Source organism: Staurois parvus, unplaced genomic scaffold (genome assembly GCF_062004578.1).
Source record: "Staurois parvus isolate SC_StPar_1 unplaced genomic scaffold, SC_StPar_1.0 ptg000670l, whole genome shotgun sequence".
NCBI lineage: Eukaryota > Metazoa > Chordata > Amphibia > Anura > Ranidae > Staurois > Staurois parvus.
Window position 1 is genome coordinate 3,461,585 of NW_028318466.1, and position 25,394 is coordinate 3,486,978.

The following is a 25,394-nucleotide window of genomic DNA, read 5'->3' on the forward strand; positions in this document are numbered from 1 at the left end:
ACAAAGTGGCACATAATTGTGAAGTGGAAGAAAAATTATAAATGCTTTTCACATTTTTTTACAAATAAATATTTGAAAAGTGTGGCGTGCATTTGTATTCAGCCCCCGAGTCAATACTTTGTAGAACCACCTTTTGCTGCAATCACAGCTGCAAGTCTTTTTTGGAGATGTCTCTACCAGCTTTGCACATCTAGAGAGTGAAATGTTTACCCATTATTCATTGCAAAATAGCTCAAGCTCTGTCAGATTGGATGGAGAGCATCTGTGAACAGCAATTTTCAAGTCTTGCCACAGATTCTCAATTGGATTTAGGTCTGGACTTTGACTGGGCCATCTTAACACATAAATATGCTTTGATCTCTGGCTGTATGTTTAGGGTCGTTGTCCTGCTGGAAGGTGAACCTCTGCCACAGTCTTAAGTCTTTTGCAGATTCTAACAGGTTTTCTTCTAAGATTGTCCTGTATTTGGCTCCATCCATCTTGCCATCAACTCTGACCAGCTTCCCTGTCCCTGCTGAAGAAAAGCATCCTCACAGCATGATGCTGCCACCACCATGCTTCACGGTGGGGATGGTGTGTTCAGGGTGATATGCAGTGTTAGTATTCCCCCACACATAGCATTTTGCTTTTAAGCTAAAGTCTAATTTTGGTCACATCTGACCAGAGCACCTTCTTCCATGTTTGCTGTGTCTCCCACATGGCTTCTCGCAAACTGCAAAATGGGACTTTTTATGGCTTTCTTTTGACAATGGCTTTCTTCTTGCCGCTCTTCCATAAAGGCCAGATCTGTGGAGTGCACAACTAATAGTTGTCCTGTGGACAGATTCTTCCACCTGAACTGTGGATCTCTGCAGCTCCTCCAGAGTTACCATGGGCTTCTTGGCTGCTTCTCTGATTAATGCTATCCTTGCCCATCCTGTCAGTTTAGGTGGATGACCATGTCTTGGTAGGTTTACAGTTGTGCCATACTCTTTTCTTTTTTGTATGAGATGCTCCGTGAGATGTTCAAAGCTGGGGATAATTTTTTTTATAACTTAACCCTGCTTTAAACTTCTCCACAACTTTATCCCTGATATGTCTGGTGTGTTCCTTGGCCTTCATGATGCTGTTTGTTCACTAATGTTCTCTAACAAACCTCTGAGGGCTTCACAGAACAGCTATATTTATACTGAGATTAAATTACACATTACTACATTTACTAATTAGGTGACTTCTGAAAACAATTGGTTCCACTAGATTTTAGTTAGGGGTATTGGAGTAAAGGGGGCTGATTATAAATGCACACCACACATTTCAGATATTTGTAAAACATTTTGAAAACCATTTATCATTTTCCTTCCACTTCACAATTATGTGCCACTTTGTGTCGGTCTATCACATAAAATCCCAATAAAATCCATTTACGTTTTTGGTTGTAACATGACAAAATGTGGAAAATTTCAAGGGGTATGAATACTTTTTCAAGGCACTGTATATATTTAATACAAATAAATACCAATCAGACATAGCCTGATATTCTGTATTGTAAACATATCACTGATTTTTGCTTTTGCTGATTGTCTGTGTTGAATGTAACAAATTTGAACAGATTACTAATGTCTACTTTCAAACTGCCTGGAGCAAGCTGTCACTTTCAGGGTTGCTGTAAACCATAGGCAAAGTTTGGTCAGCTTTTATAAAAGTTAGCTTTCAAGATATCACAGAGCAGGGGCGCATGGAGTAGAAGCACTGCTCCCTCCACTGGCCTTATTACTTTCCTGAGCAACTTTGCAATGGAGGATCCAACACCCCTCATTTCAGCTTGATCTGCATGTAGATTTACTGCAGGGCAAAAAAGTGGGGGAAGGATGCATTAAGAAGGAAGAGGGTTCAGCAAGGATCTATAGTGACACTAGCGCTAAATTTGCCATGCCCAAAGTACACTGTTTTGGAGAGGAAGTTGAGAGGGGGGGGGGAGCTGGAGGCACTAGACATCCTTGATGGTCATGGGATTGTAGCCTAAAGGAAGCCCCAGTCAAAAACGTTCTTCACCACTGAAAGGATATTTTGACGGTACCCTTGGCTAATGTGGGTATCCTGAGGCATTGTTCTGTCCCACCTATATATATTTTTCTGGTTGTACTGAACTGAGGTTATGTTAATCTGGTGGGTGGTCCTGGATTGGGTAGTGGTTGTTTATATACTCTGCTGTGGATGTGCCATTGGTGGATCCAGTCGCCTTGCAACGTCTGTGGATTATTTTGTGGCCTTGTCGTTTATATTTATAACTGATCTTTTTATCGAGTTTTACTTTTTGCTATTGTCATGTGCAACTTTTTTTATTGGTGTTGTTTTGTTATTGGACCCCTTTTTGTGGCCGGTGAGCCTGTTGGCCCTCATGGCGGTGGCCCCTAAATTGGTCAGGTGTGTGGCTGGTAGGCCACGGCTGATATGCGGCTCAGCCATCCCGCCCCTCCGTGGCCCTTTTGGGCTCTGAGGGGGACTCTGGTGTGTCCAGGATCGGCGCTAGGGGTTAGTGGGCCCTTTTGGACCCTCCCATCTGCATGTGTTCCTGCTGTGGCGTCGGGCTCGCTGCTCGGTTGGCATGATGCTCTGCACATGTGTGGGGGCCTTGCGCATGTGCAGATGCTCTGGCCAGGCTGGGATGACTTCACATGCCGCTGGCGTTGGCACGCCTTGTTGGGGCGCATTTAAGTGGCGCCGGTCAGCAGACAAACCCTCTGGGATTCCTCTAACACTACAAGGGTAATCTGTGGCTTTTGTGTGGGTCTCTTCTTTGGCTATAATGCAGTAGGTATATTGAGCTCTGTTGCAATTGCAATGATGATGGTTACATGCCTCCTGGGGGGGGAGGGCGGGTGAATGTTTAGAGGGAGTCTCTTAACTTGGGGTATTCCTTGTCTTTCAGGCCAATCGGTTTTTATGCCTTATAGTGGAGATAATCTGTTGAGGGTCTTTCAGCCTTTTGTTTTATGGATAATGGTTGTCAATATGTGCCCTTTCGGCCTATACAGTGGATACGTCACTTCATTTATAGAGGTAACCCTTTCTCAGCATTTTGGATTATTGTGCATCTATAGATGGGCTGCCTATTGCAAGGCACCACTAACTTAATATATTTTTTGTATTTTGGTTGTTTAGAGGCCTATGCTGTCCTCCACTACTAATCTTTGCTAGCTGGATTATTATGATGATGATGCTGATTGTCACCATGTACCTCTGATTTTTTTTTTGCTGAATGCCTGTGATCCCTGTGGGGGAGTCTGCCTACTGCTTAACTGGCTCACCCCCACACTTGGTGGTGGGCTTCCTGTTTCTGGTCGGCCGTGGGGGACCTTGGTTGCTGCATTGAGGAGTCCTGTATCATACAACACACTCTGCGTATGTTTTTCTATGTAAGTGCCTGACAGGCGGTACCCATGTTGTATTTGTACTCCTTTGTTCAATTTTACGATTATTGTTTAAGTCTGTTCATCTTTTAGATGCATTGCTAGCCCTTGAGGAAGCGACTCCAGTCATGAAACATGTTGGGCGTTTTCTACACAGCTTGGACTTTCCACACCCTCTGAAGGAAGTAAATTGTATCTACCATCCCTACTTAACGTCCATTGGAACAGCCTGTGATTTGTTTGATGAGGGGAAACATGCTGTTTCAATTGTGCAAAGCAATGTTAAAAACATGTTTGATATGCTTTAGATGTGACATGGTAATAAAGTAACAATTAATTTTATGTTTTGTGTATGTGTAATTTATGTGCCTAAAAAGTCCATTAGTTATTTCTTTGACACATTTGTACTGAACTGAAAACAGACTACTATTGTTCCATGTATGCTGACATCTAGTGACAGTTTTGTGCCATTGCAACTTGTTTGATAATGTGATGTGTTATCTCCCTTTATTACCCCCTCATGTTTAAGTCTAGTTAGTTCATTTCTAGCTAGATCCTCCAGTTTCTTCCTTGTTTCCTCAGTCAGGTAGTGCCTCACAGAGACAGGGCTTAGGATAGGCATTGTCTTCTTACACTTCAAAAGACTGGAAAAACAACCTCTGTACTGCAATTATCTGAACTCAAATAGTGTTGGACTCAACTTTTGTGTGTTGTTGAAGAGTCAAGCTGCCTGTGGATGGTGCAAGTCAGCAAGTGATCATACTGTCTGCACAGATTGGGTCTAAGAATGTATGTCAATGTATAAAGTGGCCTTTGAAACAGAACAGGTATGCATATATAAACTAGCATTGTACAGAATACAATTTATTACAAACAATTTTAAACAAATTACTTTTTTATCAGCGCGGTGAGAGGCAATGCACTGCCTCACACCGCACAGCTGGCTATTTAATTTTATGAGGTCTTTATGAAATCTCAATGTTTTATAAAAAAAGAAGAAATATAATGAAAAGCGCAATACGATGAGCTCAGCGCATCTTCACTGCACTGATTTCAGCTGGATCGTACTGCACACCAGCCGTTACACTGCAATGAACCAACACTCACCTAAATGCCCTCATGAAATAAACAGCACCTGGCCAAATAGACAAATTCTGTATACGCTGCACAAACACATACATACACATATACACACACAAAATTATCAGGAATTAAATGCCACATTTTCTTATAGTGTAGATGATTTATTAACCAAGACCCCAGTCCACAGATAGAAGCAAACATTGTTTACATGCAATGTTACCACAAAACTTTTGTCTACATGAAATACAAAGCATTTTTTATTGTTTTACATAGAGCTTGGTAACATTTACACAAAAGAATCAGTTGTTGGAAGCAACTTCTGAAACAATGCAATTCGGAATATGGAGTTGCGTTGTGAGATACGGTAGACATGTAAAGGAAATATACACCCAAACAGTAAGAAACACTTTATTAGTGAAATCGGATTTGATTGTTATGGGTCACTGCACACAACTGCCCTTAAAATGGACTTTGACACAAAACTTTTTTTTGGTTTCAGATTGAAGGACAGGGTTTACTCCCCTTATGGGCATTAGATCTTTCCCACACTACAGAGCTGACAATACAGCTTCATCACGGGTTACCTGCAGATATTCCATACATTCCTATGCACAATCCAGCCAGTGACACCCATGCCCAATTGGTACTAATGGCACTTTCAAGTCCTTCTTAAAATAAATTTATCAAAATGTCATAGACTTTCAGAAAGACTATAAGATATTTATACGGAACCATGTATAATTTGTATGTGGTGCCGGTAATGAAGTACACAGTGTCATAAGGTATTAGAAATAAATCTATCCTGACATAAATAAAAGGGTCTGGTATTGCTGATCTCCATTTGGGGAAACTAGCTGTCTACCTGTTGACTTACTGGCTTTAATAGTCTAAATTCCTGACATCAGAAATTTTTGTCAATACACCTGTTCTGTGTCAGTGATTATAAAGTGGACCCTAACAAAATGTAATTTAGTTTGCTAAAATACATTGTGTAAAGAACTGCCTTTTTTAAAAAATAAAATACTTATTTCCCCCCCCTTTTTCCATCATTTGTTACATCTCAGTGCTGCTGATCTCGATGCCACTCCTGTCTACATGCACTCCTGTGATAGCTAGATGTCATTTCTCAGGGTGGGCCTCCTGATGGTGACAACAGTAGGCCATGCCTATGTAATCTGTGTTGAAACAATCCACTGTAACATGTTGACAATGTAGAAGCTCAATTATCAGAGAGCGATAGAGCATTGGTACCCTATAAAAGGAAGTGCCTGAACAAGGACCTTCAGGAAAGGATCACCAAGTATTTTAATGGCTGGACATTTAAAAATATTGAAAATGACTTAAGTACTAAGTACTGTAGCAAGAGGGTCATCATGACAGCTAGTATTAAAAGGAGAGGTCAATGTTAAAGTTTGCTTTCAATGCTTTCTTTAGAGCCCAATAACACACAAAAAGTACACGTACAACCTCTGGTAAGCAGCATTGGGGTGCCAATTAGAATTAAAGCACCACATCACACAAATGCATGTAACGTACATTGCTGCATGTTATCGCAACCAGAAGTGTGAATGGACCCTTAAGATAAGGTGATGCATGCCACCAGGGGGTACTTGTCAAACACAGCTAAAGGTGTATGTGCTCTGGTACAGTTCAGAACTGTATTAGAGGGCATGTGGCTGGGAAAAGTGGAAGAATGCTTTGTAGAGATGTATGGAAGATCTGATTCACTGGTTCCCCAGAAAGCCCAGCTCTCTCTAGCACAGCCAGGTTAGGAATGGTGGAAGACCCACCAAAACACAGAAACAGAATTGGGCAGAGTTCTACACAAATTTACCTATGCTGTATTCATTCAGCTATACACAAATACGATATCTAAACCAAACACAACAGTTGCAGCTTGCCGTTTTGTTCTAGTAACTACACCTACTAAATATGAGGAAATAGCAACTCTGCTATACAACAAGGAAACAAATAACTTAAATGTAATTAATCCCAATATATCGAGGGTGTATGCCTCCTTTACATGCACAATGGATATGAATCTTTGCAACTTTGGAGAGGCACAACAAATTTGAACCCCTTAAACGAGCATGTACACAATTTGTTTATATAGAATAAAAAGAATATTTGAAAATAAATAAAGGTCCAAATATGCCTCAACTCCATCAGGTTTTTACACATACAGCAGTGCTATTACCACCCAACATTTTTAAAGATTTAAAATAAACTTCTCATTTTAAAGAGTCTTTATCAATAAGATCAATCTTAGACTCAACAGAGTATCAGCTGCATGTAACAGTGAAGCTGAAGACACAATGGAAGATCTTCTGTGCGGATGTCTGCAGTCAGCAGCACACTGAAAGGAGTAAGCAAAATTGTTCTGGCAAATTGGTGTCAGACTGATCCTGTTATTTTAACTATGGCTTCGTTAGTACAGTGGGCACACCAGACATAGAAATATATTCTTAATATGCTGATAACTTAGTAAGTAGCCTAAATGTAGAATAATGGAAAAGACTGTCATTAAATAACCCATCAAACATCTACAGTTACTCCTCTTTGCTTGACATCTTCCAAAAGACAAATAAAGCTTCAGTGTGAATTGCTAAGAGTTTTAAAAGCCTCAAATCGCACTTCTCAATTAGGAAGAGCAATGGTTTTATTACAAGATGCACCCCACTACTAAACGTCTTACTCTTTAAGGAAGAGTAGACCCTGCAACCCTGCAGAAAAACATAACATAACTTAAAGGTTTGCTCTTTGGTGATTATTCATAACCACTGTTGAAAACAGGTTTGGAAAAAAAAAAATCATCAAGCGAACTCAAGATTTCTCTGTGACAAATAAGCAAAACCATTGCTATTTTGCTGCATCTGCCCCAATATGTCTCTTTTTATGGTACATGGTCTTCAGATCTCATCTGATCTACCCTCAGAAGGAAGACCTGTCTTCACTTCTGTTTAGTATTTTACAAGTCAGGGTATACAGCTGCAACCATGGTTGAAAATATGTATACACAGCGACAAATGCCATTCGCTGTGTGAAGTGGAAGCAATTCAGATAAATTTCTAATCTGAGGCCATGGCACTGTTCTGAGTAGGAGCTTCTAATTCCCACTAAAACAGGAAACCCCAACCCAGAAGATAATGTGGAAGCAGGTGCAGGAGACAGAGGTGCCAGAAGAGCAGAAAGATCAAGTGAGCAGCATGGGAATTATATGAAGCGATTGTAAAAACAGGCACAGAGTTTAAGTCAGGTTGTTACAACCTCCATCCAGCCCTGAACAAACCAATTACCTGCTAGGCTGCAGTTCTCCTTTACCAATCTGTTTCAACAACTTCCACCATCCTGATACTGCTTAGGTTGCTGTAAACAAAGAAACATCAATGCCAATATCCAGGGCTCATTGATGACATTTGTAGAGTCTTCGAAAAAAAAAACATCACTCAGTTTCAGCTCATTATTCTATCAAATTACACAATACGCTGCATTCTTAAGACCTATAAATAAGTTGATTCCATTAAAATCCATTATCATTTTAGGCTATTTTCATGAACAGTAATGCAACACAAAAATCTGATAAATACCTGTTTTGATGTTGCAGTGCAAAATCTACCCAGTGTGTCAAATATATGAGCATATAAAATAGATCATTAATCTGGGAAAGTTGCAAATGGATTACATGCAGTATTGGGCTGACTCCCCCACCTTCACTGCAGAGGTGGAAGTTATGTACTGTCAGTCCCACTAGCAATAAAGCAACAGGAGTCTGGAATGCAAGATACCTATGCATGCTCTATTAATATGGCAAACTCGGACATTGCTGTTACAAGGTCCTTGTCACAGAAAGTGTTCTGATACAATACGATGAGTGGTTAATAAGCATTTCTGCTAAATATATAAAGGTATACATTTCCTGCTCCGTGTAGTGAATTCCAGTTTACCCAAAACAGTGCAAATTATGCAGCCCATTATAGGGCACCAGCATCTTACATATACAGGTATTTGTTTTATAACCATGGGCCGTTATCAAAAAAGCAATAGTAGATACAACAGAAGGAGCTTTTTACACTTCGGTAGCTTGTTCATAACATATCTCTTGTGGTACAGTTTAGGTGCACTGAGGCTAACGGACTGCCCCAGTACTAGCAAATACATGGAGTGGAGGGATGTTACTCACAGGAAGCCAGGGGTTTGCATGTCAGCAGACTAGAATAAAAAAAAGTACATCAGTGAGCTATGTTAACCAGTCTGACCATGAAAGGTGTTAATGAGAAAACCAAAAGGAGTCAGGTTCCTCAGCTGCATATGGTTAGGGGACGAACATCTGACAATGACTACCCTACTGTCTGCAGACCAAGATGGGACCCTATACCAAATAACACATCAAAAATTGAGGGGTAATTATAATTTCACTGCCTGGCTTCTCTTTTTTCTTGGTTCATCACTTCATGAAGGTTATCAGCATCTCATTATTATTATTTACCCAACAGCATGATTGTATGATTTGCTTACAGCTCAATACAGAAACCAGAACAAGACAGAATTCATCTATTACTAGCATGCTAAGGTGTATTATGTATAATGTACTGTCAATTTCCAGGGCTGTGTTGCCATCTACATATATTTTTTTTTATCTAGCACAGTTGTCTATTCTGTCCCCACAAAACAATAATAACTTAACTATAGAATTCAGTTTCTGAATGCAGAACATATTTGGTGGGACTGATGATCTGTGACCAACGTATTAGTGGCAGATTAGTAAATAGTCACAGGCCACTTTAAGGGTTAGAAAGAGGCTTTACTTAAGCAAGAGTATAAACTTGTGGTCCTAATAGACTGTTTTTTTCCTTAGCTTTTCCTATAGGCCCCAGATTACAGGTATACACTGTAGCACAAATCCCATGTTCTAGGTAGGGGCACTATAGAGTACACTATAGAGTACCCATGCATTCACTTCTACTGCTCAGTAGACTTTCCTTCGTCTTTAAGCATGTTTAAATTTAGACTTTAAAATAGGTGTGCAAACCAGTGTTGGCTCTATGACGTTTCATACTTTGTGGAGCTGAGAAAACGCACATAAGGAAAGTAAATATATTTTGGGGGTTCATGCCCAATGTTGCTAACATTTTACTTTGCACTGAGGGTAAACTATTTTCACCAAAAATATTGTGGCTGAACTTCTTCCTGTAATTGGAACCAATGACAATCCCTTGAATAGGTCACATTTACATAATTCCACACCCACTGTCATGTACTCAGTAACCAGCACTTAATCATCACATGTAGAGCTGTTCAAAATGCGCTCAACAGCCTTAAAAGATACTATAGGATCAATAGTGATGGAAAGCAACAGAACTCCCATGGAAACGCTGCTGTTGGCAAGCCGGATGCCTTGCTCACTGTGAGTGTTTTCTGCACTTTTGTCATATGTGTTTACTATTACAATATGTTGGGTTTGTTTTCTTATTCTGTATAAGGAATATCCTAGATATTCTACTGCTGGCTGACCCCCATCTGCTGGTGATCTGCCTCTGGTTCATCCTCTTCCACATCCGCATTATATTCTTCAAACGTGTCATCATCCACATCTGGGAGACCAAGTAGCTGTGAAGTAGGAGAAAATGTGAGAGATAAGGCTAAATCATATCAGGACTGCAGTACATATTACAATATGGAGGCTATAAAGACCAGTAAATGACAGTACATAAAAAATATGAAGTGATCTGTAGGCCGTAGCACATTGCTGGAACAAGTCCTCAGTCTTTGTTAACTTGACAACAACATTAAAATATAACAAATGATTCTCATCTGAGATTCCTTAAGGTTTGGGAACCTTGGATACGTTATTCCTTGCCATCCCTGCCTCCTACTAGTTATGGCCTCCTATAGTCGCTGCCTGTGCTAGCCCTGGATCCGTGACTCTTCTAGTTTCCCTTTCCTCCATGTTTTCTTTCTGATTCCTTTTTTTTTTTTTTCTCCTTTCTTCTAACCTTTTTTTCTTTCCTCTTCTTTTTCCGATAATATGTTGGATTACTGCTGCTATTATTTGGTTCGGTTTTTTGCTATCCCTCCTTGAGGTCACTGGACATTTCGTTATTTGGCTAATACAAGTCAGCAGGATGTATCTCTTTATGTGTTACTGTTCTGCTCTGCCCCTACGTGGGCGTATCTTGAGCTTGTTGTATTCTTAAAACAAAACTTTCTTAATAAAAATATTGAAACAGAAATATATAACAAATGACTAGAAACACTATGAACAAAGATAATTTAAAAATGTAACAGTAAAGACAAACGCTTTAGTGAGATGGTATAAATCTGGCAACCTGTACTTTACCTCCTGTATATAAAAAGTGTATAGTGATGGACATGTTATGTAGAGCCTGTTAAGAATCTCTCGCCAGCAACATTAGAAGGAAATGAAAGCATATATGGTTACTAAGCCACTGTCTGGGAGCCAGTGATGTGGAAAAAAGTCTATGGCATTTTAAGTTGTTCACAGACATTGGATGACAATTTCCTGATCTTGCCTTTTTTGATCATGTGACAATCCGGTGTTTACAAGGCAGCAGTTACAGTCCTGAACAAGCATGGGTTAAAGCAAGCAGGGTTAAAAAGTAAGCGAGAAGGTTAGAAAACCTTGTCCTATTAATATGACTTTTACTGGAAGTGTGCATGAAGCTACCTCTGTTTCCCTAAATAGAAGCCTTAAGCATGCTAATTTGACTGTATGCCTTTTGATAAAGCAGATTTATGTCCACTTCTATCAAGAGAACAACTGAAGGCCACAGCACAACAGAACATTGGCCCTAACCAAATAGGTTTAGGTTAAAGAACGCCTGACAATGTGCTAACCTGGGTGATCCAATAGTTTCAAGAACATGAAATGTATTTTTACTGCCCACTGCAGAGACTAATCAATTCCCCCTTTTTTAAGTAAACCTGTAAACTCACCTTACCTTGTGGTCCTGGGTCCACAGCACAGGAATTATCACGTGCCTGCTCGCATCCTCATATGATCTTCAGATCTTCACCTAGGTGATCAAGCCCTGGCTTGCCACCTTCTGCTCTGGCGCCTTCTTATTTGCCAGTGGGGCCCATCATCACATTTAAAGGCCAGGAGAAAAGCAGGGACACAAAAGGATACGATCATGGAAATGGTTTTCGATATTTGTAAAATAATGCGTCTTGTGTTTGAGATTTCAAGTGCTCTGAAGATAATCAGAGGATGCAAGCAGGTTGGCTATTTTGATCTGATTCTTCTTTACTGGTGAACCAACAGGTTTGCGTTAAATTTCTATCCTAAAAGGGATTGCAGAAACACCTTTTCAGGTTTTTTTTAAAGACATAAAATTGTCAGTCTAATGATTGTATGTTTTTAGCAGTAACAGCCAAGTTAGTTCCTGAACAACTTTAACACTCTTCCAGATAAGAATACCATCTTGTTAGATTCAGATGGTGCCCTTTTTCTAGGCAGATACAGAAAGCCACTGGACACTCAATTTTTATACTGTACTATATCTGTATCAATTATACTGTATGGCCTGGTTGGTGGGTATATATTGCATATAATAATACAGAATCTTAAAACTATTCTGGAACAAGTGGCTTTAGTCTCCCTATCCAAAGAGCTTCCCAACTATTTAATATACACAAAGTATACCGTACTCCACTTAAGCTATTTCAGTGGGGATGTAGAAATGACTCGGAGTGTCCTTATTGTCAGGGCTCCCCATCGGATCTTCTCCATATGCTGTGGAAATGTCCTAAACTTGTTTGTTGTGTCAAACGCAATTAAAGCAAGACCTAGCAGCATGTTTATTAGGGCACCTGGGTGGAAAAAAGTGCTTACTAGAGGCTACAGTGCCCATTTCTAGATTGTTATTTATTGCACACAACCCATAAAAAATTTCTAAACCTCTGGCAAAAACTTTTCTTCACCCAGATTCCCTAATAAACATACTGCTAGGTCTTGTTCTTCTTGACACAACAAACAAGTTTAAGACATTTCCACAGCATAAGGAGAAGATCCGCTGGTGACTTACACTTGTCTACCTCCAATCTGATCTGGTCCACTAAAAGAAAAAAAGGAAGGGGATCTGTTCACCTCTGTTTAGGTGGATCGGATCAGAGGGCAATCAGGTGTAAACAGACAGTAAAGCCCATTTACTCCAGGCCGCCCATACAGCAGAGCGGGCTGTGTTCGTGGCTGCTCTGAAGACACTAAGCAGACAGACCTGTTATCTGCCCGCTCTGCTCTGCTAAACAGATGACCAGCAGACAGATCCCCTGGTGATCTAAATCGGAGACCGCCCTGTGTAGAAGAGGCCCCTTTCACACGGACGGTCAGATCAGGTCTGCCTGTCAGTTTTTCAGGCGGACCCGACTGGACCATCCATAGCTCTTTATGGAGCGACGGGTGTCAGCGGACATGTGTACGCTGACAACCTCAAGCATCTGATCTGATCCTGTACGCTAAAGACAGACGGATGGGGATCAGGTCGGATGACAGTCGGGTGGAAACAGACAGGCGGTCCATTTCCATCTGACCACCCCATAGAAAATAGCAGGCTGTGTCTGTGTCTGCTCCGCTGATGCATGTCATACACTTGCAGCAGAGAGATCCCCCGCTCAGCAAGCATTTCCGCTGAGGGGTCGGCCCTGTCTGAAAGGGGCCTAAAAGGCTAAGAAATTTGTATTCATTATTGTTAGGTATCACTGACCCAATAACATTTAGTAAAAAGAAACATAAATAATTAGTAAATAAGTTTCATAACAAATTCAGTAACAAATAAACTATAGCATTAAACTGAATTATTAGATTAGAAGATCAACTCAGAAACTAATGAATGTGAACCAAGTTACAGACTAATTTATTATATAGTAATTAATAAACCAAGCTAAGGTAATCTATGGATCTCTACTTGCCGACCTAACAATCCATTTGTAATTATTATACAGTATACTAGCATACTATATCAAGTGTGCCCATTCCAGAGCAGACACATTTGCGGATACTGCAAACAAAGTGTCTTAGTGGGCAGTATGTGTATGGAAAGAGATGTGGAGGGTATGACACTAAATGATGTTTCAAACTGTATGGTATGTGCAGGACAGGATCAGCAGAGGGTATAATAAAGGGCGCTATGTGTGGGAGTGGAGAGCACAGGGTATAGTGGCAACAGTGTGTACAAGAAAGGAATGTGGAGGGGATGACTGCACCCAATATTTGGGAGTTTGGTAGATGCGGCTGGGATAAAAGGCTATGACAGCATAAAGTACAAACAGGAAGTGTAAGACTGAACAGTCATGGCAGGCTAAAGCTGGCCAAAGATTGACTGAAATTCAGCCAGTTTAGCAAGGACTGAATGCATTTCGATGTATTTATGGCTGTTTCCATTTGTGAGAAGTTGATCTAATGATGAACTTCTCATGAACAGGCTTGATAGAAAATTTTTGTTTGATCAGCACTGTAGTCAAATGGCTGCAGTGCTGATCAGTGTATTCTGACAGCACAGGAGTCCTCACTGTCAGAATACAATAGCACAGTGGGAAGGATTCCTCCATCCACCTCGCTTGTGTGGATGGGGGGATCCGTTCAGTATTTTCCCATCAGCCTAGTTTTTTCCATCAGTTCATTGGCTGATGGAAATAAAATTGATCCATGAACAGTATGCTCAGCTTAAGGAAGACTGATGTTTTAGTGTTAGGGTAAGATTCAAACAACAAATGTGAGAACCTCTGTGAACTCTGACTACAATGGATTACATAAAACATCTGTTTCCTCTTGTACCAAATTGTATAGTAACTGTAATGTCTACCTTCATTTTGTAAAGCGCTGAGCAAACTGTTGTCCCTATATAAATCCTGTATAATAAACATAATAATAATAATAATAATATAATAATATTACTGTAAACTGACAATCCAGCGAGCTGCTATGCAACAATGAAAGTACCACTCTGTTTTACCCTGTGACTATTAAATAAACAGCAAAATAACTTCAAAACTAAAGCCGCTGTGCACAAATGTGAATCTCAAATAATTCAACACAAGGGGTGGGATCTTTGGATGACATCACAACATTCGGGATTCATAGAGGTGCGAACGATATTGCACAGGATCGCTGTATCTTCTGTACATGCTGTATTTTGAAGTGTGACTGGGCACCCTGTACAAGCGAGTGCAACTGTATCTGTTTTATCGGAAATAAAATAATTTTAAAGGATAAAACATGAGTCAGAGCGGTGTTGTGAGGAAGCGCGTGGAGCGCACTACCAGACACAAGCAACATCCGTGATGTCCACAGAAGGGACAAAAAGCGTTTTATAACCGAACATTAAATGTGAAGTCATTTACAGAAGGTGAGCAGATACCTGATGGTGGTGTGGTCACTTTGTATTTATTAGATGCAGAATGGACGGTGATTTCATAGTGAAAATCATATTATGGTGTTATAAAAAAGGGCTTTATATACACACTGTATAATACTCACGTTTTTGTTTTGTATTATGTTGAAGGGGTTAAGTATAGTGCTTCACAGTATTTTGTAATATTACATTATATGAACATTCTGAACTGCAGTGTTTGCTGGACATCCTGAACAGTCCACTGATGGTGCTAATGACCAGGAAATAATCTTTATTGTGGAAATGTACAGTGTATTTGTATATAAATTCATTTATTATATTGGAAAGTAAAAATAAAAATGTAAAAAACATTTTTAAGTCAAGTAAATATAATTTTTTGCACTCTAGTTCCCTTTTCAAATGTTTATCTGGCTATTCCTAGCTGTTCTGTTCTGGAAAAACAGGCCTGTATACAGACCTAAAGCAGAAACTTTCACATACAGCTGAATGAGTCATCATAGTCACTCACCTCCTCACTGTTTGCTCTTCTCAGATAAGGTCTTCTGGAGTTTTAATCAGGGAGACTGTTTGGACCCAGGTCTGAACCTGCGACCTCTGCAGTGTCTAGTAATGTCTCTTCTTCTTACTGAGATGCTGGACAGCTCCCTGCCTGATCTCTTAAGACAACCTTGCCTTGTGTCTTGTCTTGAACCCTGTGCTCTGCCCATGAACTTCCTACTAAATCCATGCCTTTACACTTCTCGTTTGCCAGATTATTGTGTTCTCTTCAACCAATATTTCACACATGTCTCTCCTGCGGCTGTCTTATCTTTGCTACCACTTGTTACCAACTTTTCGCATGTTCCTCAACTACCATTCTGCTTGATCCCAACCTGCAACAACTTGTTACCAACCTTTCACTTGTTTACTGACTACACTTCTGTGTGTTCCCTATCTGCTACTGGACTACGGCTTACACACCTCCTGGTGGGGCGATCCCGAGAACCGTGACCTGGTACTAAGGAGTTGTAAAACCCATCTCCACCACAAGGAGCTCTGGTGAATACCAATTAGTGCTTAGTCCCTGTGCCTTGAGTGAACCCGTATCATCCACCGAGGTGACCCGTCAGTGTATTCGGCCTCTCTACTGCTCACCTCCTGGTGGGGCGATCCTGGCGACAGTGACCTGGTACTAAGAAGCTGTAAAACCCATCTCCACCACAAGGAGCTCTGGTGAATACCAATTAGTGCTTGGACCCTGTGCCTTGAGTGAGCCCATGTCATCCACCGAGGTGACCCGTCAGTGTATTTAGCCTCTCTACTGCTCACCTCCTGGTGGGGCGATCCTGACGACAGTGACCTGGTACTAAGGCGTTGTAAAACCCATCTCCACCACAAGGAGCTCTGGTGAATACCAATTAGTGCTTAGACCCTGTGCCTTGAGTGAGCCCGTGTCATCCACCGAGGTGACCCGTCAGTGTATTTGGCCTCTCTACAGCTAACCTCCTGGTAAGGCGATCCTGACGACAGTGACCTGGTACTAAGGAGCTGTAAAACCCATCTCCACCACGAGGAGCTCTGGTGAATACCAATTAGTGCTTAGACCCTGTGCCTTGAGTGAGCCCGTGTCATCCACCGAGGTGACCGATCAGTGTACTTGGCCTCTCTACTGCTATAGCTACTGGTCTCTGACCCTGAGACAGTCTGAAGGCAAACAGCTTTTGACGTGATGTCCCAGTAGTACACCATAATACACTATGACACCAGTACCATGGGTAGACCAGGTATTAAAAGTAAAATAATCATTTTATATAAAAAATATATACAAACAGCTCAAAGACTGATAAATGAAAAACTGTAAAATAAAATTAACCCCAAAGCATTATTGCTTGCCTTTAATAAAAGCCAACAAACTTACTGGCCTGAATGACTTGAAAACTTTCTCCAGTATTTCATGAAGCGTCTTCTTCCCACAGGAGGAAATGTAATCCTGAGCTAGCTGCAGGAAAGGCAAGCAGTCTTCACTTTCACTCCACACATGCTGTAATGAGAATAACAAAGAATACTAACAAAGCAGGCAACAATACAATGCATTATGTAAGATAATCAGCATGACAGACAACACCACCTCTTGTTGGGAGGTCAGGGGTCATCAGCCTCCTCTCTTTAGCTGTTGAGGCTAATCTTGTTTGTAATAACACAAGCGAGAGTGTTTATTTTTACCCATAGGACTGTCAGGACTTCTGCCTACATATGAGCAAAAGACAAAGAATGCCCCATTGTGGTCCATAATTATGACTGCATAATTACACCAACGAACCAAAGGCTCCAACAATGACATTTTTGTTTCGTCTTTGATTATAGTCTTTTGCCAACACTGTGCTGCTAACAGAGATAATCATCTTTGTGTGTCTACAGGCTTTTATTAGAAGAACTAATAAGAGAGTTCATCATCTCAGGCTGTACAGAAAATGATCGAGTGCTGGCACAGCTGTTTACTTCCAGCAATAAGAACTTTTAGTATTTCCTTGAAGGTCTCTGCCAATGCCTAATGTCCACTAGTGTCAATATCCAGGGCCCTTGGCTATGAAAACAAGAAAGGATGGTGTCTGGTTGCCTATAGAAACAAAGCAAACCCATAAATGAATTTACTAATACAGGTCACACGGGAATTTCTAATTCTTTGTAAATATTATTATTACGGTATGTTGTATAACACCAAGAATATATGCAGCATTTTACACATCGTACATTCATATCAGTCCCTGTCTTCGAGGAGCTTACATTATAAAGCCTCGATCTCAGATTCATATACAACATATTAGGGCCAGCGAACCTAAATAGCATCATGTCCTTGGGAGTATGGGAGGAAGCCCACGCAAACATTGGAAACTCTTTACAGTTATTGCCCTGGTTGGGATGGAATAAAGGACCCTAAAGCAACATTAGGCAGAACTGCTAACCGCTAAACCCCTGGAAGACATCAGCTGAAATTAATGAACGTGTTTTATTTTATTTCTTTAGATAGGGTTGCCTCTTTGGTTAACTTATCTCACTGCTGACTGAAAACAAACTCTCCTGGTAATGATTGGTACCCAGATACCATGTGACCTAGGATGCCTAGGCTGGGGACATTTTTATTTGTGGGAAAAAAAGTTGATTTTTTTTTTAATTTTTACTAGGTAAAGCTAGCTATAGATTGATACAAAATTGGCTGCAGCAACAGGCCGTATTCCGATCCAGCTATGGCTGTTCCCACTCAACAGAAGTTGATCTTATGATTGAATTCTGTTGAACTGAATGTTGGAAGACTTTTGTCAATTAGCTAACTGCAGTCACTCATCAGTGTTTTCTGACAGAAGAGGTGTCCCACTATCAGTATACAATGGCACAGCAGAAAGGATTCCTCCATTCCTGGAGGAATTCTTTTTTTTTTTCTTCAATCAGCCCCCTGGCTGATCGAAAAAAAATAACAAGTCATCTATGCCCAGCCCAAAGTGATTGGGTAATGTTGACATCTACCCTACTGATTCAAGTGAAGTAGGTTTTATACATCAAAAAACTAAAATTGTCATGATTTTCCAGATAACAAGGCTCACTGAAATAAGGAGATGCTGGTTACAGAGATTTTCCATCTTCATATTGAATGTAGAAATCAGCCAATATGTCACACCCCACTTTTTCAGGTGCTGGTCTTTCAGAACCCTTGATGTTATAAGTAGCAAGTATTACTAAAGTGATTGCATCTCTCTGAACAGCTATGCCTCATGCTGTTCAGAGAGACCATACATGGCTCGAATGTTGGCTGATTCAACAGGAAGTGGTGGGTGGCCTGTGGGCACTACCCAACTCCATAAACATTGTTCTGAAAATGGAAGGAACCAGGAGGAAAATGATGGGCAGAAAAGTGACTGCAGGCAAAAAAATGGCAATTACTGGGATGGGAGGCACTGATGTAACAAACGAATAACCTGTCATAACCGCCTTTCTTTTTCAATTGCAAAGCATTAAATGTATGTTTCAGATTGATCAGACTGATGCTCGGAAAAGACTTCCAGTAAAAGATAGCAAACCAGTCAACAGTAAGTGGATTTAGACATGTTTCAGGCAAACAGATATATGCTCACAGAAAAACAACAAAAAAAAAAACCACACACACACTATATATATATAAATAATATACACACACATGCATACAGTGGGGATCTAAAGTTTGGGCACCCCAGCTAAAAATTTGTATTAATGTGCATAAAGAAGCCAAGGAAAGATGGAAAAATCTCCAAAAGGCATCAAATTACAGATTAGACATTCTTATAATATGTCAACAAAAGTTAGATTTTATTTCCATCATTTACACTTTCAAAATAACAGAAAACAAAAAAATGGCGTCTGCAAAAGTTTGAGCACCCTGCAGAGTTAATATCTTGTACTGCCCCCTTTGGCAAGTATCACAGCTTGTAAACGCTTTTTGTAGCCAGCCAAGAGTCTTTCAATTCTTGTTTGAAGTATCTTTGCCCATTCTTCCTTACAAAAGTCTTCCAGTTCTTTGAGATTTCTGGGCTGTCTGTCACGCACTGCTCTTTTAAGGTCTATCCATAGATTTTCAATTATGTTGAGGTCAGGAGATTGTGAAGGCCATGGCAAAACCTTCAGTTTACGCCTCTTGATGTAATCCCCCGTGGATTTCGAGGTGTGTTTAGGATCATTATCCATTTGTAGAAGCCATCCTCTCTTTAACTTCAGCTTTTTCACAGATGGCATCAAGTTACCATCCAAAATTGGCTGAAATTTTATTGAATCCATTTTTCTTTCTGCTCGTGAGATGTTCCCTGTGCCACTGGCTGCAACACAACCCCAAAGCATGATTGATCCAACCCCATGCTTAACAGTTGGACAGAGGTTCTTTTCATTAAATTCTGTGCCCCTTCTCCAAACGTACCTTTGCTCATTCCGGCCAAAAAGTTCAATTTTAACCTCATCAGTCCACAGAACTTGTTTCCAAAATGCATCAGGCTTGTCTATATGTTCATTTGCAAAGTTCAAACAATGATTTTTGTGGTGAGGACGTAGAAGAGGTTTTCTTCTGATGACTCTTCCACGAAGACCATATTTGTACAAGTATCTCTTTATAGTGGAATAGTGTACCACAACTCCAGTGTCTGCCAGATCTTTCTGGAGGGATCGTGCAGTCAAACGTGGGTTTTGAATTGTGTTTCTCACAATCCTGCGAGCTGTTCTGTCTGATATTTTTCTTGGTCTTCTAGATCTTGCTTTAACTTCCACTGTTCCTGATGACTGCCATTTCTTAATTACATTCCGAACAGAGGATATTGACATCTGAAAACGCTTTGCTATCTTCTTATAGCCTTCTCCAGCTTTGTGAGCGTCAACTATTTTCAGTTTCAGTTTTCTAGACAACTGCTTAGAAGAACCCATGGTGCTGATTGTTGGGGCAAGGTCAGATGAGTCTGGGCATTTAAAACCTTTGAGATTGACATCACCTGGTCTTCCCAGACGATGAATGAGAACAATCCATGACACTGGCAGGTCTCAGCTTTGCAAAGGGGGCAGTGCATGCTATAAATTCTGCAGGGTGCCCAAACTTTTGCAGACGCCATTTTTTTGTTTTCTGTTATTTTGAAAGTGTAAATGATGGAAATAAAATCTAACTTTTGTTGACATATTATAAAAATGTCTAATCTGTAATTTGATGCCTTTTGGAGATTTTTCCATCTTTTCTTGGCTTCTTTATGCACATTAATACAAATTTTTAGCTGGGGTGCCCAAACTTTCGATCCCCACTGTACATACATAGTATCTCACAGAAGTGAGTACACCCCTCAAATTTTTGTACATATTTTATTCTATCTTTTCATGTGACAACACTGAAGAAATGACACTTTACTACAATGTCAAGTAGTGAGTATACAGCTTGTATAACAGTGTAAATTTGTTGTCCCCTCAAAATAACTCAATGTCTAAACCGCTGGCAATAAAAGTGAGTTCACCCCTAAGTGAAAATGTCCGAATTGGAATGGAGTTCACCAGAGCTTCACAGGTTGCCACTGGAGTCCTCTTCCACTCCTCCATGACGACATCACGGAGCTGGTGGATGTGACCCTGCTCTCCTCCATCTTCTGTTTGAAGATGCCCCACAGATGCTCAAAAGGTTTTAGGTCTGGAGACATGCTTGGCCAGTCCATCACCTTTACCCTCAGCTTCTTTAGCAAGGCAGTAGTCGTCTTGCAGGTGTGTTTGGGATCGTTATCATGTTGGATTACTTCCCTGCGGCCCAGTCTCCGAAGGGAGGGGATCATGCTCTGCTTCAGTATGTCACAGTACATGTTGGCATTCATGGTTCCCTCAATAAACTGTAGCTCCCCAGTGCCAGCAGCACTCATGCAGCCCCAGACCATGACACTCCCACCACCATGCTTGACTGTAGGCAAGGCACACTTGTCTTTGTACTCCTCACCTGGTAGCTGCAACACACGCTTGACACCATCTGAACCAAATAAGTTTATTTTGGTCTCATCAGACCACAGGATATGGTTCCAGTAATCCATGTCCTTAGTCTGCTTGTCTTCAGCAAACTGTTTGCGGGCTTTCTTGCGCATCATCTTTAGAAGAGACTTCCTTCTGAGATGACAGCCATGCAGATAAATTTTATGCAATGTGCGGCGTATGGTCTGAACACTGACAGGCTGACCCCCCCACCCCTTCAACCCCTACAGCAATGCTGACATCACTCATACGTCTATTTCCCAAAGACAAACTTTGGATAGGATGCTGAGCACATGCACTCAACTTCTTTGGTCGACCATGGCGAGGCCTGTTCTGAGTTAACCTGTCCTGTTAAACCACTGTATGTTCTTGGCCACTGTGCTGCAGCTCAATTTCACGGTCTTGGCAATCTTCTTATAGCCTAGGCCATCTTTATGTACAGCGACAATTTTTTTCAGATCCTCAGAGAGTTCTTTGCCATGAGGTGCCATGTTGAACTTCCAGTGACCAGTATGAGAGAGTGAGAGTGATAACACCAAATTTAACATACCTGCTCCCCATTCACACTTGAGACCTTGTAACACTAATGAATCACATGACACCAGGGAGGGTAAATGGCTAATTGGGCCCCATTTGGACATTTTCACTTAGGGGTGTACTCACTTTTGTTGCCAGCGGTTTAGACATTAATGGCTGTGTGTTGAGTTATTTTGAGGGGACAGAAAATTTACACTGTTATACAAGCTGTACACTCACTACTTTACATTGTAGAAAAGTGTCATTTATTCAGTGTCGTCACATGAAAAGATATAATAAAATATTTACAAAAATGTGAGGGGTGTACTCACTTCTGTGAGATATATATATATATATATAAAACATACCCAGTATACTGTATACACACACACACGCATATTAAATATGGGATATGTTGTGTAGCAGAGCTGTATAAATTTCAGGCCTGCATGGAGAGAATGATAAATCTTTTGCAAGAAAAAAATGTATATTGTATATTTCATCTGTGTATTTAGCTTTTTCCAAAAGTTCAGCTTTAATATGTCTCAAACAAATTCCACTGAGCAAATGTAAATAGAAATAAATAGGACAAGGGTCCTGTCTTTGTTGTCAGAAGGAACCGGGGCTGGAACATAAACTGAAGCAGTGTTGCAAATCTCAGCTAGAACCAAATGCAAAAGTGAACTACAATCAAAATGAAAATGTGTGACGCTAAACATTTTAATCATAAAAATGCACTAAGAGTGTATGTCCTGGCCTAGTTCTCATATGTTATCTAAACTATACATGCATAAAACAATAAATGTAACAAAAAATAAAACATAAAATATATATTTAGATATTTATTTCAGGTAACCTGAATTATATTCTGAATTGTTGCAATTGTTTCCCCTTTAATGCTGGTGAAATGACCATTGCCAAGACATTGGCAATGTGGTCTATCCTAAGGAAGGATCAGTGTTTAGGGGTGTTGGCTGGTCTGCTCTACCATAATATCTGTAGCCCAAACCATTTCAGCACGGATGCAGTGAACAATAGGTTGTGGTTTTGCTACCAGACCTCTCACAGATAACCCTGCCTTAGCAACTATTTCCCCCTCAGTTTACTGTAAGTAGATTTTTAGATGCTTCCATTTAGATCAAAAGCTTTAGAACACGGGTGTCAAACTGGCGGCCCTCCAGCTGTTGCCAAACTACAAGTCCCATGAGGCATTGCAAGATTGACAGTTACAAGTATGACTCCCAAAGGCAGAGGCATGATGGGACTTGTAGCTTCGCAACAGCGGGAGGGCCGCCAGTTTGACACCCCTGCTTTAGAGGGTAATAATGTTCAACTCTTCCACAACCAAACCTCCTAGGACACCAATTAGGCCACACATACAACAAGAAATGATGCTTAAAGTGACTGTAAAGCTTGATTTTTAAAATTAAAATAACACACGTTACACTCCCCCTTCCAGCGCTTCTGGTTCCTCCGTCCCCTGCCAAGTGCCCCCTATGGGAGCACTTGTGCGCATTCGATCCCGAACCAGGCTTTTTGGTCTATTCACACAGTCTGGATTGGCCCCTATGGGAGCACTTGTGCGCATTCGATCCCGAACCAGGCTTTTTGGTCTATTCAGTCTGGATTGGCCCCGCCCCCTGCTTACAGGTTTTGCCTGACAGCAGCAAGAGCCTATGGCTCCCACTGCACTCATCCAAGTCTGTGAGAGTGGGGAGAGGAGTTGCTGCAGACTTGCACAACGTTGGATTAAAATCGTACTCAGGTAAGTATTTAAGGGGGACTGCGAGCGAGCTAATAAAAGTTTTTTTTTACCTTACTGCAGAGAATGCATTAAGGTAAAAACACTTTAACCTTTACAACCACTTTAAAGGCCCTATTCACACCTGAGCGTTTTATTGTGCAAAGCTCGAAGCTCCGATACACTCAGGGAGAAGAAAAAAAAATCAATATTACTCTATGGAGATGGTTCACATCTCCACTCCAAGTCACCTGAAGCAGAACGCTTGCAGCTCAAAACAGTTTTGGAGCTATTTTGGGAGCTCCGTTCGGGCAGATTGATATGTCTTTGGCACATTTTCATTCCCATGGAAATACACAGAAACATGTTTAGCGCGTTTTGCTGCGGGACCAAGAGAGTTTTTCTGGCATGGCAACAACCGATGTCACAGATGATCTTTCTCTATTGGCTAATACAAAAATGCCAGGACTCAAAAAGCCCAAAAACGCCTGAACAAATCATGCACATACGTACATTTACATTTGGGAAAATGCACAAAATGCTACACTGTGTGAATGGGGCCTGATGCACTGAGCTCGGCAGATCGCACGGTTTCCAATATATATACAGTTGTGTTCAAAATAATAGCAGTCAGACATCACTAACCTGATCAATCACTGTTTTTGGTAGAAATGATATTTCTACAAGGCAAATAATTTACTAGCAGGTGTAGTAGAGTAATAGAAATCCAACAGACCCAACAGTCATGACATGCATGCTGCTGATTCTGTGTAATTGAATCACTAATTGATAGGGGCATGTTCAAAATAATTGCAGTGTGGAGTTCTATTAGTGAGGTCATTCATTCTTTGAAAAACAGGTGGCAATTATTGCCCTTATTTAAGGAAGGAAGGAAGGCAGCAAATGTTGCACATGCTGGTTACAGTGCATTTCTCTCTGAAATTCTGAGGAAAATGGGTCGTTCCAGACATTGTTCAGAAGAACAGCGTACCTTGATTAAAAAGTTGATTGGAGAGGGGAAAACATAAAAAGAAGCGCAGAAAATGATAGGCTGCTCAGCTAAAATGATCGCAAATGCTTTAAAATGGTAACCAAAACCTGAAAGATGTGGAAGAAAGTGAAAAACTACCATTCGAATGGATAGAAGAATAGTCAAAATGGCAAGGACTCAGCCAACAATCAGCTCCAGGAAGATCAAAGGAGGTCTAAAGTTACCTGTGAGTGCTGTTACAATTAGAAGACGCCTATGTGAAGCCAAGCTATCTGCAAGAAGCCCCCGCAAAGTCCCACTGTTAAAAAAAAGACGTGCTGAAGAGGTTACAATTTGCCAAAGAGCACATTGACTGGCCTAAAGAGAAATGGCGCAACATTTTGTGGACTGATGAAAGTAAGATTGTTCTTTTTGGGTCTAGTGGCCGGAGACAGTTTGTCAGACGACCCCCAAACACTGAATTCAAGCCACAGTACACTGTGAAGACAGTGAAGCATGGTTGTGCAAGCATCATGATATGGGGATGTTTCTCATACTACAGTGTTGGGCCTATTTATCGCATACCAGGGATCATGGATCAGTTTGAATACATCAGAATACTTGAAGAGGTCATGCTGCCTTATGCTGAAGAGGAGATGCCCTTGAAATGGCTGTTCCAACAAGACAACGACCCCAAACACACCAGTAAATGTGCAACATCTTGGTTCCAGACCAACAAGATTGACGTTATGGAGTGGCCAGCCCAATCCCCGGATCTTAATCCAATAGAAAACTTGTGGGGTGACATCAAAAATGCAGTTTCTGAGACAAAACCAAGAAAT

At 40.8% G+C, this 25,394-nt stretch overlaps 1 protein-coding gene across 1 annotated transcript in view; it reads right to left on the minus strand.

The window, feature by feature from the left end:
- Window positions 1-4,612: 4,612 nt before the first annotated feature.
- Window positions 4,613-25,394, minus strand: part of MTURN (maturin, neural progenitor differentiation regulator homolog) — a 33,464-nt gene continuing 12,682 nt past the window's right edge. The window contains exons 2-3 of the mRNA XM_089652070.1: window positions 16,740-16,862; window positions 4,613-10,079 (exon numbers count right to left, since the gene is read on the minus strand). Coding sequence (XP_089508196.1) covers window positions 9,969-10,079; window positions 16,740-16,862 — 234 coding nt within the window. The 3' untranslated portion in view covers window positions 4,613-9,968. The remainder of the gene's footprint in view (window positions 10,080-16,739; window positions 16,863-25,394) is intronic.